Here is an 18,267-nt window from a genome sequence, read left to right as displayed (position 1 = left end):
CTCCCCGAGCCACTCTCTCTAGAACAGAACCCCCTCTCACTCCCTGTCCTTCTCCTGGCTTTATCTTCTTCACAATGTTGAGCCCCATGTGACAATCTGTTCACATCTGTTTGTTCTAAGGACAGGCTCATAGTGTGTGTGCTTCCCCTCCTGCATCCCCAGCCCCTAGCACAGAGCCTGGCACATAGTAAACCCTCAATACACATTTATTAAATGAATAAACAAACGGAACAAAGAATTGTTAAAAAATAAAATTTTTAAAAAAAAATTAAAATTAACAAAACATTTTTTTTTTAATTAAAAGTTCCCCTTGGTTCCCACTCACCTTGCTCTTACCCCCAACTTTCCTACCTGTGGCATCTTTCCCCAGACAGCCAGTCTCAAGGCCAAGGCGGCATCTCTATGAGCTCCTTACCTCTGGTCACCCACATCTACTCAGGGCAAGTTCTATAGGCTTAACCTCCGCAAAGGCTCTCTCCCTTCCCATTTTCCCTGCTATTCACTGCGGTGACTACATCTCACCACTTCTTGGCTTCAGTAGCAAAGCCTGATTCTTCATCGTGAAGATAATAACGGCTATCACTTATTGAGCACCAAGCATTTCACACGTGATTTACACAGGTGTTGTGTCATCCTTCTGATAACCAGCAGGGCGAGGGGCTACTTTCTCAGAGAAGAAATAGAGGTTTTGCTGGATTCAGCAACTCATCTCAAGTTACTCAGCCAATAAGGGCAGAGTCAAGCCTGGCTCATTCAGAGTGCGTGTAGCTGCCTCACGTCCAGGGCCTCCGGATCCCCCGCCCCATCCCCACCGCAGGCAGATTGCTTTTCTTAAGTGTCATGCTTCTCCGCTCAGAAACAGGCTGGCTGTGGGATTACACACATGCTCCTCGGGCTGGCATTCGAGATCTTTCAACAGCCTCAGCTCCTGGCTTTCCCTTTCAAGTGATTTCAGCTCGTCTCCACTGGGGAGCAGAGTATCTCCCAGACAAACCACCTGCTCCCCCCTCCGCAGTGCCTTTGTTCCACCTGTTCCTTCCACGTGCAACTCCTAACCTGTTCCCTCCCGTCAACTGTTACCCCTCCTCTAGGACCCCTCCTCAAAGATTGCCGCCACACGCCGCCGAGAGCCTTCCTGGTTCTTCCCCAACCGCAGACGATCTCTCTCCACAGCACTTCGTATCACTTATTCCACAAACATTTACTGAATGCTTTCAAGGTGCCAGACAGTGTGTGCTTGACATTAAATATCAATATATATCCTAACACCATTTTTACGGGAACGCTAAGCTTCAAAGTGCAAATATAACTTGCCAAAGTTCTCTGCCAGAATTCAAATCCAGATCCTCCCAATGTCAACCCCTGTTCTGTCTGCTCCATCCCCAAACTTCCCTCAGGACAAATGGCTCGAGTCCCCATTTCCACTCAGCGCTATAGCCCTCTCCTTCCACCAAACTCCCTGTCAGTGCTCTGCTGCTGGACGACACGTGCCAGGAGGACCCCAGTTCTCCCCTCCTTACCCGGATTTCCCTGCTCTCCCGGTAAATATCCTTCTCTTCCATCTTCTCAAACAGGAGAACTCTCCCCGGCCCAGCGGCACAGGCGAATCCCTTTGAATAGGCTGCAATGGCGAACACCTGGGGCATGGCCAGCTGGCTGTTGTTACTGGCCATCATGACCTGCTCATAGGAAGGGACCGGGGAACTGATTGTCGGAAATTGGATCAGGCTAGAAAAAGAAAACAGCATGTAAAGTTTACAGGCAATCCCAAGGAGAGGAGTTCAGCTAGGGATGAGAATGAAGGGCTGTCGTTGGGTGCGGGAGAAATCGCCCATTGCAATTCTGTTCCCCAGGCCCAAACGCCACCCTTTGGCCTGTTATACAAAGTCCAGAGAAAGACTGGAAGGTTATACATTTATTTGGTAGTCTCACCACCCTGTGTGGTCGCCATTATTGTTGTGGTTGTTGCTAGCATTATTATCCCTCTTTTGTTTAGGAAAAAGTGGCTCAGAGAGTTTTCTAGGATCACACGACTAGTAAGTGGAAGGCCTGAGATTTGAATCTTGCCTCCCTCCCTTCCTCCCTTCCTTTCTTCCCTCCTTTCTTCCACATAACAAATATTTATTGGAATTATACTGTGTCGACAACCCTATGAAACAATGGTAAGTAAGACTGACACAGTTCCTGTCCCTTGAAGCTTAGAGTCTAGGGGCAAGTGCTAAGGACCATTAGGTGGCAGCTGGGTGGGATGGAAGCAGGACTTCCTGAGGACCGTTAAGGAGAGGTGCACCCATCTGAGATGAGCAGAAGCTGAGAACTCCCAGCTGGTCTGAAGAACAAACAGGAGCATGTGGGTATGTGAGTATGTCCAGAGGAGTGGGGTAGGTGGACCTACGCGTGACCAAACTCAGAAGTAAGAGTGTGCAAGATGTGTGTGGTAGACAGAGGCAGAAGCTGATGCTCCAGATGGAAAGAAGGGTCAGAGCAGCAGGGATGGGTGGGCCAGGTTCAGGAGTCTGGGTTTTATTCTATTTTGTTTCAAGTTTATTTATTTATTTTTGAGAGAGACAGAGCACATGAGCTGAGGACTGGCAGAGAGAGGAGGAGAGAGAGAAGCCTAAGCACGAACTCACGAACCATGAGATCATGACCTGAGCCGAAACCAAGAGTTGGACACTTAACCAACTGAGCCACCCAGGTGCCCCTGGGTTTTATTCTTAGAGCACTGGACTCACTGCAGGATTAGGAACATGGCAAACTGGAGGGCAGAGGGACTTACTAGGAAGCTCTTAATAGAATCGTGAGAGAAAAAGGAGGTGTCATGGGTGTGGGGGATGGTGAGAAATGACAGACTGAAAGTTACTGAGGAAGAAGAATCTACAAAATGCCATGTGTTGAGGGCTCAGGCTCCAGAGCCAGGCAGACAGGGCTATGATCTTGGGTGAATCACTTAACCTATTTGAGCCTCAGTGTCCTGTTCTATAAAATGGGCATAATATGTACTATATGGGGTAAGACTCAAGTAAGAATACACATAAAGTGCTTGAAGCAGAGTCTAGTGATACAACGGTATATTTCAATACGTGTGAGAGATGACCATTATTGCCTGAAGTAGAGGTAAAATTGACCTGAGCCCCCACTTTACCTCATATTCTTTTGTCATATTTACACCAATAACACTTCCCTGAGCTTCTTTGTTGGTCTGCTGGCTCCTTCCAAACTGCAAAGTCTTTGAGGACACATGTCCCCAGCATCTAGCAAGGTGCCCTTCACACTGCAAGAGCTCAGTGGCCATTTATGTAATTGAATCAATAAATTAGGCAGCCATTAGAAAATACATTTTAAAAGATCTGGAGTTTTGAAGACTAGTGCTAAAAGGCTTATAAAATGCATGTAAACAAAAGAACTGTATGTAGGCTGTGGTCACAACTGTCCAATTTGTGCTTGAATATAGATGAACATGCGAAAGGCAGAGGGAAAATGAAGAGAGTTGACTTGAAGGTGGAGGGGTTCTGAGTGACTTTTAAAGAATCCCATTTTTGGCACAACGCTATTGGTATGATGAACATATTTTCACAAGAGCACCAGCCCAGAGGGGCGCCATTACCTCTCCGATTCCCGGATCACCTCCAGGTTCCCGGTCTCGCTGGTGGGCTCCTTGACCATTATACTTGTCTCCCAGCGTTGATCTCCAGATTCAAAGAGGAAGAGCTTGCCTGTATCCGTGCCGACAATGATCTTGTCTTCAGACACCCACGTGTGGGCTAGATAGTTTTGGGGTTCTCCCCTCTGAAAATTGGTTTGCTTCAGGGTGCCCTCGGCAAAGCGGAGAAGCTTAAATATCCCATTGCCAGTGACACAGACCTGAGTGTTATCCTGGGGATTGAAGCTCACCTGCAAAATGTAAAAGGATAAAAGAAAACTACTTATAAAACTAATCTTGGTGGAATTACTTCTCATTTTACTAGTGAATACTTGTTTCAGGTAGCTCAGAGTATCCTTTAAACATCACTAGGGCATGATTAATTTTGATAGCACATTTGATAAGAGCACAGATTCATTGTGGGGTCCATGCATCTTAAACCAGGAAACCTACAAAAATCATTTTACAAAGGCCAAAAAGAGGATAAGCGGTTCTTGACAACAGCTAAACTCTGGGCCAAGAAAGTGACATGAAGACTCAGCTGGAAACGCAGAAAAAGGAGGATCTGGTGGGTCCGGGGGAAAGGGAGTCTCCTACCAACTGGGAGGTACAGTAAGGGCAGTCAACTCACACCCCTACTAGATGGTGAGCAACTGACGGGCTGTAACACCTGCATCTCTGTATTCCCGATGCGGGGTTCATAGTGGGCATCCAGCTGAATCTGTTAGGGAGGATGTGTGTACTCTGCTCTGAATAGGGATGCTGGACTCGGCCTCACCAAGGCCGAGACAAAATAATCTTCCGGCTCTCTCTGCCTCTGGTCTGATTCTGCGATCACCAAGCAACCTCTGATTACTAATTTCACCTCCCCACTTCTCTATTACTAGGGAGGAAATATACCAGATAAATAATGTGAGTGTTCTCGTAGTCACATGCTGGGTTATTCACTGGCCTCTGGTGAGAATAAGGGAGTCTGTTCCTGAGACACTGGCTAGCTAATATCTCTGAACATGAGCAGAGCTGAGTTCCTGAACTTGTAAAGCTGAGTACCAGATCCCAGACTGGGGTGACCACACCAAGGTAAAACCTCCCTGGGACCCACTGCCCGAGCAGTCAACCAGCCTCCTCATGGGTCCTCTTCATTTTGCCCCCAAACAACAATGGAAAATTCTGTTCCCCACGTAACTGCGATTTTGTTGACACATTCCTCAAGATCAACCACTTCATGTTACGTTCCTGAAATCTACCCACTGCCCAGCAATGCTGTTAGGAAGAAGACAGGACCAGCAAGACAAAGTGAGTTATCAATTCATCGCCTGGGCCTGTGAAAGCAGTTCTGGGCCAGGGTAAAGAAGAGGGGTACTGGAGTCTGAGACTCCTGACCCTGCCACTCACTACCTGTGTGATACTTGGGTGGGTGACTCAACCTCTTGGAGCCTCAGTTGTCTCATCTATAAAACAAGGATAATAATTATGCAGACCATATATGGTTGTTGAGAGATTAATTTAAAAATGCATATTAAGAGGGGCGCCTGGGTGGCTCAGTCGGTTAAGCATCCAACTCTTGGTTTGGGCTCATGTCATGATCCCGCAGTTTATGATTTCGAGCCCTGCAACAGGCTCTGCACTATCCGTTTGGAGATTCTCTCTCTCTCTGCCCCTTCCCCACTCATGCTCTCTCTCAAAACAAATAAATAAACTTGAAAAAAAAAAAAAAAAGAACTTTTCAAAAAAAAAAATGCATGTTAAGAAACTGGCAGTGTTCCTGGCACACAGAAAGCATTCAATAAAAGACAGCTCTTACTAGTTTTATAACTTGCACGATACTTGTTATGTTGGGAGGTACCTGGTAGACAGCATTGTTCTGAGAGTCGGTTCTAATAATAGCCATTACTTTCTGTTTTTCCCACAGCCAATAGACAAGGTTTGACTCTGGAGGTGATGTCTGAGTCAACAGGTATTTGGAGTCTGGAGAAAAAGCCATGCTAATAAATCTCTGAACGGGGAAGTCAAAATTATTAAGGATTTTGCGCTTCCGGCAAGGGATGGATGACAGTTCGTAAATGGTGATGACGGGTTTTTCTTGCACAATCTCGGAGATGGCGAGGTATCGCCGATTGGGACTGATGGACAAGGCCAGCATGCCCTGACTCTTGTCTGAGCCTGCGAACAGAGGTAAAGGGGGATAATGAGGGCAGATCATGCTTTCACCGTGACTCGACATGTACCGGGCACAGTGGTGGCAAGGTTGACACATGGGAGAAAAGGCACAGAAACAGGTAACTGTCAATCCCTGCAGTCCCTTGGCCCTGCTATGTCTGGGGTATTAGGAAAATGGCTAGGACGGGTACCTCGCAGAGGCTGAGGTAGGAGGAGAAGTCAAGGAACGATGCCAGAGGGAGGACAGGTGGGATAGAGTGCAGGGTGGGGCAGGTGGCAGGAAGAGCAGAGGTGTGCATGTGAAAAAGGGTACAGTGTGGCTGGGGCATCGCACGTGAGCCCGGGAAACCACAGGTGGGTGTAGACGGGTGAAGAGGGTGGGCCTCCATGCCCTGAGCAGCCAGCAGGCAGCGCCCCTCTATTTTCGAGGCTGAGACACCAACTGCTGGGGGCCCCAGGCTGTCTCACAGTCAGGTCATCTGTGTGAATCTGGCCAGTCTGCTGGACTGGCTTTACAGTAAAGCTTGTGTTCTCTCGAAAACCAGAGACGGATGCATTCTACCCCGACTTTTCCTGGAATGTGTCAGTGGTACCTGGAGACAGAGCAGTCATCTTGCAACCATGAGGTAACAAGCACGAGAATAAAAGTTGTGGTCTAGAAAGCAAAGGCTGAGGCAAAGATGAAGGGGCAAGAACTTTATTTGGGAGATGAAATCAGGCCCACATTATGATTTTCTTGGGTCCCTTCTTCCATTAACAGTAAAAATTAATAAAGTGGTTTAAAAAATAAGCTGGTAAAAATTGTATCTTACGACTGCGTTAGCATAAAGAATATAATCCAGACTGGACTTAGTATTATTATACTCATTTTCTTGGGTCTCTAACAGTATCATGGGCCCTGGGCTCTGTGCCTACTGTGCCTTGTGCAAAAGTCCGCCCTGATTCAAGCCCAGGGCAGGGATGGTGAGCAAGGCAGCGGAGAAGTGCTAGAAAGTGATGCCCTGGGCCCTGTGCTGTCTTTCCCAGCAAGCTGAAGGGAGTCTGTCCAGCAGCAGGACCTCTCTGGAAGGGCTTCAGGAAGTGACCGTGCCTTGGAAAAGACCCTAGGTTTGGGGTCGCTGGAGACCCTGCATGAGAGTTTGGAGTTTATCACAGAGGCAAATGAAAAGCCACGAGAGTTTGGAGTTTATCACAGAGGCAAATGAAAAGCCACAGAGGAAGTTTTGGAAGGGTCAGACGCATGTTGTAGAAAAATCCCTCTGGCAACTGTGTGGAAGACAGACCTTGAGGGAAGAAAACCAGTGGGCAGATAATTTCAAAAACAGGATGGCAGTGACAGGCAGTATGAAGGCTGGGATGGGGAGATGAGAGAGATGCCAAGTAGGACCCAGTGGCTGCCTGGGTGAGGCAGGGGAAGGAGAGAAACAAGCAATGATTGACGTCTGGTGACTGGGAGTAGGGGTGACAGCTGGGAAGGAACATAGGCCGAGGGAGTTAGGGGTCATGGCGAAGAGTATGTCCATTGTTTTTTATGGAAAACAGCCCATCCAAAGATTTTACTTTTACTCATGTTTATTTGGTTCTAGTTTTTTCTGATTTCATTTTTTTTTTTTATACTAAAGTCTTTACTTCCTCTCGGGGCATGAAGTAAGGACTTACATTGATTCCTGTTTCCCAAATACCTGACTAGTTGTCCCAGCACAGATTCCTCCTAATGCTACCTTTATGATATATTCAATTCATTTACATATATACATATATATAACTGGGTTTTGGGGATATTTATACCAGCACTACATTATTTTTGTAATTGTAGCTTTATCATGCATTTGACAATCTGGCGAGGTAGGGTCTTAAGGAAGAGAGGGAAGAAAAGGAAATGACAAATTCAGTTCTGGATATATTGTGTGTGAGGTGCATACTGTGGGACATTTAGGTAGAGAGATTTAGTGGACAACTGGGTATGATTCTAAGGCTCGGAGGAGAGGTTGGGACTGATAATGCAGACGTGAGGTAAGAGTCACCGTGGGAAGTTGAAACTGGGGGCATAGAGGAGATTGCCTGGGGGAGGCAAAGGAAAACTTCTCCCTCTTTCCTTTTGTGCTTTCGTGCCTGGGCTGTAGCTGGCATAGCATCTATCCTGGTCATTTCCAAGTCCTGCTCCTTTGAAAACACACCTGTCTCCATGGCAATACTGAGAGCTTCTAGAGAGCACAGGCCATGGTTTTCTTTATCCATTCACTCATGCAATCCACTCATTCAATCACCAGTGACTGGCACCAAATGGGTGCTTAATATATGTTGGCTGATTGCAGAGCTTGTAAAATGCCTTTGCACACCTAGTTGATGACGGCCACCTCCTTGAAACAAGTTCACCTCGTGCATGAGTCTCCTCCTATCTTTTGGTTCTTTTTTTTAATTATTATTACTTTAAATCTTTATTTATTTTTGAAAGAGAGAGACAGAGTGTGAGCAGGGAAGGAGCAGAGAGAGAGAGGGAGACACAGAGTCCGAAGCAGGCTCCAGGCTCTGAGCTGTCAGCACAGAGCCTGACGCGGGACTTGAACTCACGAACCGTGAGATCATGACCTGAGCCGAAGTCGGACAATTAACCAACTGAGCCACCCAGGCACCCCATACTGTAGCAGGATTCTTGCACAGAGAGTCGTGACACCGAGGCTTCTCTTTCCATAAGGAAAAAACAAAAATCTTTCCATAAGGAAAATTACCCGGTAATTTTAGTCCTGGCCATGTGCCCTGGAGAACCCACACAAGTGGATGAGCGTACATACATGCAAGAAACTTTACAGCAGGATGCTTTGTAAAGCAAAAAACTGTTGTTTCCCAAATGTCCATCCACACTAGAATGGATAAATATATTTGGGGCATTCCATTCATATGATGGAACACCATATAGCAATAAAATGACTCAGTTAATATATATTAAGATGTATGAGTCTTAAAAGCATGATGTCAAACAAAAGAAGGTCTTGGCATACGTATAACCATGATTAAACTTATAAAACTTGGTAAATAGCAAAAACAAAGATCTATTTTCTATAAGGCCACACATATACATGGTAAAAGTATATAAAGAAATAAGGGAGTAATTACAATATCCAGGATGGGGTGTGAGTATGCGTGGTGAGAACGAAATCAGGGAGAAACACTGGAGCTGGCAATGTTCTATTTCCTATCCTGCGTGGTGCGTTCATGGACCTTCGCTTTATTATAGTTCTTTAGATATTAGATACATGCAGTGAACACTATTTTGTAGGCATGTGTCAAGATCAAACATTTTGAATGCAATAAAGACTGGAAAAAGAGTGACTGAGTTGTGGAAATCAGGTATAACATTAACAGGACCAGTGTGAACAAACACAAATGTAACATTATACAAACGGTTATTTGTGATTTGCGATTAAACCTCCAGGGCCTTCATCATACACGGTTCCAAAACGTGATGTAATGAAGGTACCGAACTCTGGAAAGCTGTGCTAAACAACTCAAAAAGTGGCCCTGGAGATGACGAAGACAATGATATTGCAGAGGCATGAAAAAAGACTCTAAAATAAATTTTTTTCCATTAAATCAGTGGGGTAAAAAAGTACTTTTAAATTAACATCATTTTACATGTGATTTTAACGATGTATGTGTGCTTACTCTGTTAATGCAGGTGGACGTGTACTCCTTCTACCTTTATAAAACTATACGTATATTTAAGTTGGCCAAAATACTTAACTTTCTATAGTCTTGTCGGGATTTTGGGGTTATATTTGGCACGGTCAAACGCATGCGTAGGGATGGAAAGGTTTTTTACCTGGAATGAATTTTTGCCACTTCTGATCCACATTGTACTTCACACAGTGATTTCCTGAAGGAAATATAATGATTTGTTCATCGAAGAAAAAGATATTGTTGGCCACGTGGGATCGAAGACCAAAAACATGCAGCGACTGAGCCACCACGGTCGACATGGTACCCGGCAAAGAGTTTGCTGAACAAGGAGCGCAGCGGTGAGCGTGGAGGCGCGCGTCGCCCCGCCCTGCCCCGCCCCGCCCCGCCCCGAGCACGCCCCTGGCCCCGCCCCCCGGAGCCTTCCTTAGTTTCCGCCCCCCCCCCCCTCGCCCCCAGCGGCCCCCACACCCCCTTCCACCGCGACAGCTGTTTCTCCCCTTTCCTTCGCTCCCTCGAGGCTTCTTGCTTCTCCAGAGGACCCCCAACTATGCGCTCACACCTTTGGCGTCTTCTCTTTGGGTCACCAGACCACGCGTGTATCCAGGAGTAAAACCCCTATGGGTCCCGAGCAACCCGGCTCTTTCGGACGCCGGAGCGGTTCCTATAGCAACGGCAAACCGGAAGTGTGGGTATACGGCCGGAAGCGGAAGTCCCGGTGGGAAAGTTCTGCCAAGGCACCCGGCAGTCGGCGTTAGTGGGGTTCGGGTCCACGTGGGGCTGCGGCGTGCGAGCAGGGGGCGGGGGGCAGGCAGCAGCAGCGAGAGGCGACCCTTTCCGGCCGCGCGGGCCTCAGGCCACCCGGCTCCCTCGACTAGACTGGACGTGCACGTTCGCTGCGACATGGACACCCCCCCGCTGTCAGGTTCGGACTCGGATTCTGATGATTCTCTGGTCACCGACAGGGAGGTAGGTGTCTGCCGGGCTCGCGGGGCTGGGCGCGGGAGAGGGTCCTTATTCCCCCGGTGCTGACTGCCGATTGTACCCTGCAGTTGCAGGATGCGTTTTCCAGAGGGCTCCTGAAGCCAGGCCTCAATGTGGTGCTAGAGGGGCCGAAGAAAGCTGTGAACGACGTGGTGAGCTCGGGCGCCTGGTCGGGGGTCCTAGGACACGGGATGCTCCCAAGGCACAGTTGTGCTTGGCGGACTGAGTTCTTGTCCCAGGGAAGACGCAGCCTGGGCATTGTCAGGAGGTCCGGATGTTGGGGTTTATTTAGTGCTTTGTCCGTTGGCCTGTGTCCTTCATACAGGCTCAGTGTCTGATGAATTTCCTAGAGTGGCCTGAAGCAGTGTTTGGCTGAATTCAAGCGGGATCTGGAATGGGTTGAAAGGCTTGATGTGACCCTGGGTCCCGTGCCGGAAATCAGTGGACCTCAGTCAACCCCTCAGAACAAGGATCAGAAAGCCTTTGATCCGGAGGATGACTTCCAGCGGGAGATGAGTTTGTATGTTTGTTTTCAAGTGTGGGAGAAGGGGGGGGGGGGCCTGTTCGAGAAAGGAAGGTGGGAGAAGCAGTGAACCTGCAGTCCTCAGAAATTGTCATAAGCCTGAGAGTGAGTAGGAAGGCTTCTTTTTTTTACTAAAAAGCTCTAGAAGATTGTTCCTGGTTGAGAAAAGAGCCCTTTGGTCCACCGGTTATAATCCAAAGTCTAATTTATTTTATTTTTAAATTTTATTTTGAGGTATTCAGTTTTAAAGTTTTTTGTGTGTTTTCAGTTAAACAGAAACTTGCCTCAGAAGGTTCTTACATGACCTTTTTTAAGGACTACATAAGAATTCATGATTGGTATTAGTTTTCTTTTTTTTTTTTTTTAATGTTTTTATTTATTTTTGAGACAGAGAGAGACCGAGCATGAGCAGGGGAGGGGCAGAGAGAGGGGGAGACGCAGAATCCCAAGCGGGCTCCAGGCCCTGAGCACAGAGCCCGACGCAGGGCTCAAACTCACAGAGTATGAGATCATGACCTGAGCTGAAGTCGGACGCTCAACTGACTGAGCCACCCAGGTGCCCCAGTTGGTATTAGTTTTTAAGTTAAGGGGTACTTTTAGTGTGGTCACTGTCTTAAACTAATTTATTTTTAGCAGAACTTTCCTTCCTCTTTAAAGAGTATACAGTTAAATCTCTCCTAGATATCAAGTTAATGAAGCTTTATTACATTTTCATTAGTGTGTGTGTGTGTTCTTGCTGGTGGAGGTCAGATGTTGAGCATTTTTCTGCCCCTGGATAACTCCAAGGTCATCCTCGATGGATAAGGCAAGTGAGAGGGAGTGGAAGGTCTCTCTCCCTTCGCTTATTTCACATTTTGTCCTACATCCTCAGCTACCGGCAAGCCCAGGCCGCTGTGCTTTCTGTATTACCCCGGCTGCATCAGCTCAAAGTCCCTACCAAGAGGCCCACTGACTATTTTGCAGAGATGGCCAAGTCTGATCAGCAGATGCAGAAGGTAAGAAACAAAGGTTTTCTCTGGAAAGCCAAGGCTTTATACTTAAGTGTAGTCAGCTGGCTTATCTCTTGTAATTTAAAAAAGACTAAGCCCACAGTGTTCCTGGGTGGTTCAGTGGGTTAAGTGTCTGACTCTTGATTTCGGCTGAGGTCATGATCTCACAGTTCTGAGTTTAAGTCCTGGGTTGACTGCTTGGGATTCTCTCTCTCCCTCCCTCTCTTGGAGATTCTCTTCCCCTCTCTCTCAAAATAAATAAATGAGCTTTAGAAGAAAATAAAAAGAACTAAGCCCAATAATAGGGAATTGGTTGTCAGAGGACAATTATCATCTTGATTGCCTACTTCAGACTCATGCCAGTCACCACCAGTTAGATAAATAGGAGGATGATTTTTTCCTAGTTTAAGCATTTAAGGGGAGGAGAAGTACTGTAAGAACTGTGGTCCCGAGATCAAGATGGCCTTTTGCATTTCTTAGCTGGCGTGGTCATGGCATGGCATGTAGAAAAAACACACTTCTTGTCCAGCCGTTGCCAAGGGGCGGTGCTCTAACTTGTAAACAATTATTTTTCTCTGGGCATCAGTTTTCTGTAAGATGAGGGATTAACATATTGCTCAGATGTAGTATAATTTAGGGTTACATAGAACTTGATCCTCATTTAACTCTGGGAGGAAGAGAATTGTCAAAATTTAATCCCAAGATATATTCCGATAGTCCTATTGGGTCTCCAGCTGGATTTTAGGGAGCTCTTGTTTCAGTGGTACTTGGGGAAGCTAATCTAGAGACGAGCTCGGACACCCCTCTGTACACTCACACTGACACGTGCTTACCCCTTGACTGAAATGTGTGTGTCTGATGCAAAAGGCGAGGTACCTGGTACCTGCTTGAGTTTTTAATGTGTATGTGGTGTATCGGAGAAGGGGACTGAGGCTGCATGCTGGTTTGACCTTAGTCTGCAGACAGTTGGGTTGGGGAAAAGTTGGTTTCTCCTGGGAGAATGGCAAGCAGGCAGTTTTGCATAGCAGAACAAACAGCACACTGGGACAGCACACTGGGAGTGGGGAGGTCACTTTCAGGTCCACCATGGATACTTTTGGTATCTTGGACAAAGTGCTCAACCTCTGGGCCTCTTGTCCTCATGTATGAAACAGGACGTACAAGATTCCTTTGAGCTCCAGTTTGCAGAACCGGGAAGATGTGCTCCCTGCTCCAGCACACCCTACGTGGTGGTCAGCCCAGATTCACTTAACATGAGCTGACAATATTTTGTGTTTCAGATTCGGCAGAAGCTGCAGGCTAAACAGGCCGCCATGGAAAAGTCTGAAAAGGCTAAGCAACTGCGAGCGCTTAGGAAATACGGGAAGAAGGTAAGAAGATGTGGGCGCACGGGATGAGGCCGAGTGTTTGTCAGGCTGGGGTGACTGGGTCAGGTCTGCTTCCATGCCCTGTGTGTGCTCTGTCTTGTGTTTATTATCTCACCGTGGGGAGTATGTGCTCGTATCCACGAGCACAATCTTCCCTTGACACCAGGGTCTCACCAGGGGTAGCATGGTAACTGTAGGCAATTCATTCATTCCACTGGGCCCCATTTGCTCATCTGTACAGTGAAGAGGGGAGTCCAGATCAGTGGAGTCCCAACCTGACCACAGCAAAATCACCTGGGGAGGTTTTTCAAAACAGATTTCTGGGCTTCAGAATGTCTGGGAATCTGGGTGTTTTTTTTTTTCCCCTTCCCCGTCATGCCCCAGCTTCTCAGATGATTCTGAAATGCATCCTGCTTTGAGAATCACTGGCCTAGATGATGTGAAGTCCTTGAAAGAACCATATTATTGTGATCCAACTGAGAGGGAAAAATGGCACCCATGTGCTTGAACTATGAACGTCTGAGTTCTAACATGAAAAAAACCTCAGGTAAAAAAGGGCAGGCATACCATGAAACTCTTTGGTTTTTCTTTGTTATTTCATGGTTATTTAGGAAACATGATGACAGGAATTGAAGTCAGGGTTGTGGGAAGAAGGGAGTGTGAGGAGGGTCAGCAGAAGTGTTCGGACCTTGTCTGCGTTTTGGACATAAACGCTTGTGATCGGGGTGCCGAGCTGCTGTCCACACTGGGAGTCACTTCACTGCCGGATCCTCAGCAGAGTAAGAGTAGAGGAGTGTCCTGTCCTGTGCGGAAGGGCAGCTGCGTATTTATTGGATTGATCTGGTGGTCGATGGCCGGGGCCAGCTCAAAGACGTGGGCATTTGGTGTAACAGAATCTAATTTGTCAGAGCCAAAGAAAACGTCACTGGGGCCTGTTAGCTCACTGTTGCTAACTTGAAGAAACCTCATAGCAGCGATTCTCAACTGGGGATAATTTTGCTTACCAGGCAACATCTGGAGACATTTTTAGTGTCACATCTCCATGGGGAGTGTGCTACTGGCATCTAGTGGGCGGAGGGCAGGGAGGCTGCTAAAGCTCCCACAGTGCGCTGGGCAGGCTGTCCACCCCCCAACACGGAGTGATTCCTGTTCGAGCTATCAGTAGTATGGAGATTGAGAATCCCTGCCTTTGAGTATTGGCATCTTCTTTTGTCCTTACAGCCTTTTTTCTTTTATGTTTTTTGGGAGATTGTTTCTGTTGGTACTTTCATGCCTCATAACGGAGTGGGTTTGACACTTAATCTGCTCACGTATAACGAACGGAGAGAATTGGGTGTAGACCTAGACGTGATTTGCCGTGATTTTGTAGGCAGGATGGTGGAATGGGGTAAGAGTGCAGACTGCCTGGGTGTGAATTCAGCTGCGTACTTTCCCACTGTGTGACTCGGGCAAGCTGCTTAACTTCTCTGTGCTTCAGTTTCAGGGGTGATAGGGATTTCTACTTCACTGGGTGGTTGAGAAGATAAAGTAAGAATATGCTTAGAGCCTTAGCGTAGTTCTGGCACACGTAAATGTGCGGTGGTGGTGTTAGCACATCGTTGTTACCGAAAGCATGTAGGCGCTTACAGCGATGGTCTGGAGTGGGTATGACAGCCCTGTGTTCATGTCCAGGTGCAAACAGAGGTTCTTCAGAAGAGGCAGCGAGAGAAAACACATATGATGGACGCCATTAAGAAATATCAGAAAGGTCAGTATATCTCTGTTCTAAGGATACAGGGAGCAGGGGTAGCTGCTAATTTGAACACATACTGCTCTGGAGCCTTGATTGATTTGCAGCCACGGGGCCTAAGGTTTGGGGACGGTGTGGGGAACAAGATGTATCTCTTAAAGTTAATTTAGCAAGTAACAACCTTCTTTCGAAGCTCAAGCTCTTCTTAAAATGAACGGTCAGTGCTGATCAAAGTACCTCTTCCCTCCCAGGCTTTTCTGATAAACTGGATTTCCTTGAGGGGGATCAGAAAGCTGCTGCACGGAAAACAAAGGAAGGAGCCAAAGGCCAACAGATGAAGAAGGGGTATGAAGGGTTTTTGTTTGGTTTTGTGATGGGTGCTGGGCAAGCGAGTCACGGGCACGGCAGCGAGTTCCACAGGAGTGGCCTCGAGTTGAGAGAGCACAGTGCTGCCTGTGGCCGGGGCTTACCGGCCCATGTGATGGGTCCTTTTAGCCGTATCAGTCTTGGGAGATTAAAGTAGGGTGGTTTAGGGGGCACCTGGCTGGCACAGTCAGTAGAGCATTGGACTCTTGACCTGGGGGTCATGAGTTCAAGCCCCACGTTGGGTGTAGAGCTTGCTTTAAAAAATTAATTAACTAAAAACCAAAAAAACTAAAGTAGGGTGATATAAGGATTTGGCACATTTTAAGTGGATGCTCAGTAAAAGTTGCTCACGGCGTAGACCGAAGGTTCAGGTCCAGAGCCTGCCACTTTGGGCAGCTTTGAGCAAGTTTTACTTGACCTTTCTGAATATTTGTTTCCTCATCTATGAAAATGAGAAAATTGTATGCACCTCATACCATTTTGCAGATTAAAAGGGTTAATGGCAAAGATTATTATTTTCTTCTTAGTTCACCTTTATGCATCCCTGGACCCCAGGCCTGGGGGAAATGATAATTTCTGTAGAATATATGAATGCTATGATCAAGGCATTTGAGGGAGTAGTGTGGAAGAACATTTTAGAAATAGCTGACCTGGTCTGGTGATGAGGGCGTGAGAATGGCTCCCTGGAGGAGGGTGCCACCTGAGCTTAGTCTGAAGGATGAGTAAGAACCAGGAGAATAGGAGAGACACTGGTTTTGGAAGAAGGAAGAACACGAGAGAGTGAAAGCATAGAGGTGAGAACAGCAGTTTGTGTATGAGGGAAGAGCAAGCATTTGGTGCCACTGGGAGTGCGGTGTGGAGCAAGGAGGAGTGAAATGTAGCTGGAGGGGGCCCTGGGCCAAGTCACAGAGACAGTGTTTGCCTTGTTGAGAAACTTGGGTTTTATCCAGTAGGCACTGGGGAGACATTGAGGGCTTTACTCAAAATTATGAGTAGGTCATATTCATGTTTTTGAAAAATTAAGTGTACCTCGTATAAAGGATGGACTTGAGGGGGCAGGATAATTGATTAGGGGGCTATTACAAAAGTCCAGAGAGCAATGATAATGACCCAAAAGGGGTAACGGGGGCAGAGAAGAGAAAACCGATTGAAGAAATATTCAAGAAGTTAAACTAGCAGCACTCAGTAATTGTGTTGGGTGTAGAGAGTGAAAGAAGGAATAATCAAGGCTGGCTCCCAGGTTTCTAGCCTGGTGGCTGAAAAGATGTAGTTCCACCAGCCTCAAGTCACTGCCTTTTTTTTTTTTTTTTTTAAGTAGGCTCCACACCCAATGTGGGGCTCGAATGAATAACCCAGAGATGAAGGGTCGCATGCTTTACTGACTGAGCCAACCAGGTGCCCCACCAAGTCATTGCCTGTATACAGGAGGTGAAACCAGTCTAGGAAGGGAGATGGCATGTGATTTTGGCTATGTTGAATTTGAGATTTCCTGCAGGAAGACCAGTTTTAAAATTTATGATATTTGAATGTTAATTGCATGTACTATCCTTGAAGGGAATAGAAACAATTGAGGATGATCTAGCAAAAATTAGTTAAAATAGAAAACTCTTCAGAGAGAAGAGGTGAGCCACAAAATGTATGTGAAACCTTTCCTGGTTCTTGCTTTGTTTTCTTGCTCTAGTGGTTAACACCATAAGTAGATGAGCTTGCCTGGGGGATTTTTAGAGTAAGAATGTAGGGCCAATGATAAGATTCTGGGTAACAAAGTATCTAAGAGATTTTGCTTAGACAGGAAACTAGGGGTAGTCGTAGGCCGTAAGACTCATCAGGATTTGCAGTGCTGTGGGTGACCTGTAAGCCGGCATTTTTCCAGGCCCAATGCTAAGCGACGCTATAAAAACCAGAAGTTTGGTTTTGGTGGAAAGAAGAAAGGCTCCAAGTGGAACACTCGTGAGAGCTACGATGATGTATCCAGCTTCCGGGCCAAGACAGCTCATGGCAAGGGCCTGAAGAGGCCTGGAAAGAAAGGATCAAATGTAAGTGAGCCAAGGGGTCACATGAGGGGCTGGATCACCTCCTCTCCCATCCCACACCTACCCGCTCCCTTCCTTTCCCTGGGGCAGAAGATCAAGCTGCTGTGTGACCACATGCGGTATTTTCTTGTTCCATAGAAGAGACCTGGAAAACGAACAAGAGAGAAGATGAAGAGCAGAACACGCTAAACAGCATCTTTGTATATGAAGAACCAAGAGAAAGGGATGCAGACTTGGGATTTCACAATACAGTTGGATCTTCTTTTGGTTTCTTTTTGTAAAAAATTCTTTCATAAACTAAAAAATTTTCAAAGAAACACATCCTCTTGGTTAAAAACTCAGGACTAAAAGATTGAGAAGTTACTTTTATGTATTAAGATTGCTGTTTATTGATGATAATTTAGACTTTGAGCCCAAATTGCCTTCCTTTTATGATAATTGGAGATTTAATGTATACCTTCCTCATCTTTCCAGGTAATTGTATCATGGTTTTAGATAAATCAAGAATCAGTGTTTATACATTATGATTGTTAAAATACCAATCACTGTCAAACTAGTTGTACTCTGATAAAATTTCCTTTGTGATACAGCTTTTGGGTTTTCCTTGAGTTGATTATCACCCTTATTTTCCTGTGTGCCTAATTTTCCTTGTATATCTTTATTTTTCCTTAGACCTATGTCATTTTAACCAGCTTATACTTTTCTGCTCCAACCTAGATCTGTCATGCAGCTGTCACCTTGTGTCTTCTATACCATCTACATCATCAGCTACATCTTAGCTTATGCCTTCCTTTGGTG

The 18,267-nt window shown here is 46.5% G+C and overlaps 3 protein-coding genes across 10 annotated transcripts in view; 1 reads left to right on the top strand and 2 right to left on the bottom strand.

Moving 5' to 3' along the window:
- CFAP57 (cilia and flagella associated protein 57) overlaps nt 1-10,123 on the bottom strand; it is a 78,828-nt gene extending 68,705 nt beyond the window's left edge. For 7 of the 8 annotated variants that reach the window (XR_006221330.1, XR_006221329.1, XM_042996843.1 and 4 more), the window contains exons 1-5: nt 10,041-10,123; nt 9,624-9,800; nt 5,448-5,806; nt 3,608-3,894; nt 1,521-1,728 (exon numbers count right to left, since the gene is read on the bottom strand). Coding sequence is in view for 6 of the 8 variants with exons in the window: in XM_042996843.1 (XP_042852777.1) it covers nt 1,521-1,728; nt 3,608-3,894; nt 5,448-5,806; nt 9,624-9,780 (1,011 nt within the window). In the remaining 2 variants the exon portion in view is untranslated. The remainder of the gene's footprint in view (nt 1-1,520; nt 1,729-3,607; nt 3,895-5,447; nt 5,807-9,623; nt 9,801-10,040) is intronic. The other variant, XM_007077346.3, reaches the window with a different exon arrangement.
- Nucleotides 10,099-18,058, top strand: EBNA1BP2 (EBNA1 binding protein 2). The gene is given in 10 exon segments (XM_007077347.2): nt 10,099-10,170; nt 10,172-10,447; nt 10,531-10,614; nt 10,813-10,982; nt 11,857-11,980; nt 13,255-13,344; nt 15,013-15,088; nt 15,322-15,415; nt 17,310-17,472; nt 17,608-18,058. Coding segments are annotated over 10 exon segments (1,200 nt in total). The 3' UTR covers nt 17,659-18,058.
- FAM183A (family with sequence similarity 183 member A) overlaps nt 17,072-18,267 on the bottom strand; it is a 21,558-nt gene continuing 20,362 nt past the window's right edge. The window contains exons 4-5 of the mRNA XM_042996848.1: nt 17,534-17,614; nt 17,072-17,452 (exon numbers count right to left, since the gene is read on the bottom strand). Coding sequence (XP_042852782.1) covers nt 17,564-17,614 — 51 coding nt within the window. The 3' untranslated portion in view covers nt 17,072-17,452; nt 17,534-17,563. The remainder of the gene's footprint in view (nt 17,453-17,533; nt 17,615-18,267) is intronic.

The sequence above is a fragment of the Panthera tigris genome, chromosome C1 (genome assembly GCF_018350195.1).
Source record: "Panthera tigris isolate Pti1 chromosome C1, P.tigris_Pti1_mat1.1, whole genome shotgun sequence".
Lineage (NCBI taxonomy): Eukaryota > Metazoa > Chordata > Mammalia > Carnivora > Felidae > Panthera > Panthera tigris.
Note: the sequence above shows the minus strand (reverse complement) of the source record. Positions and strands in the feature narration are given on the sequence as shown.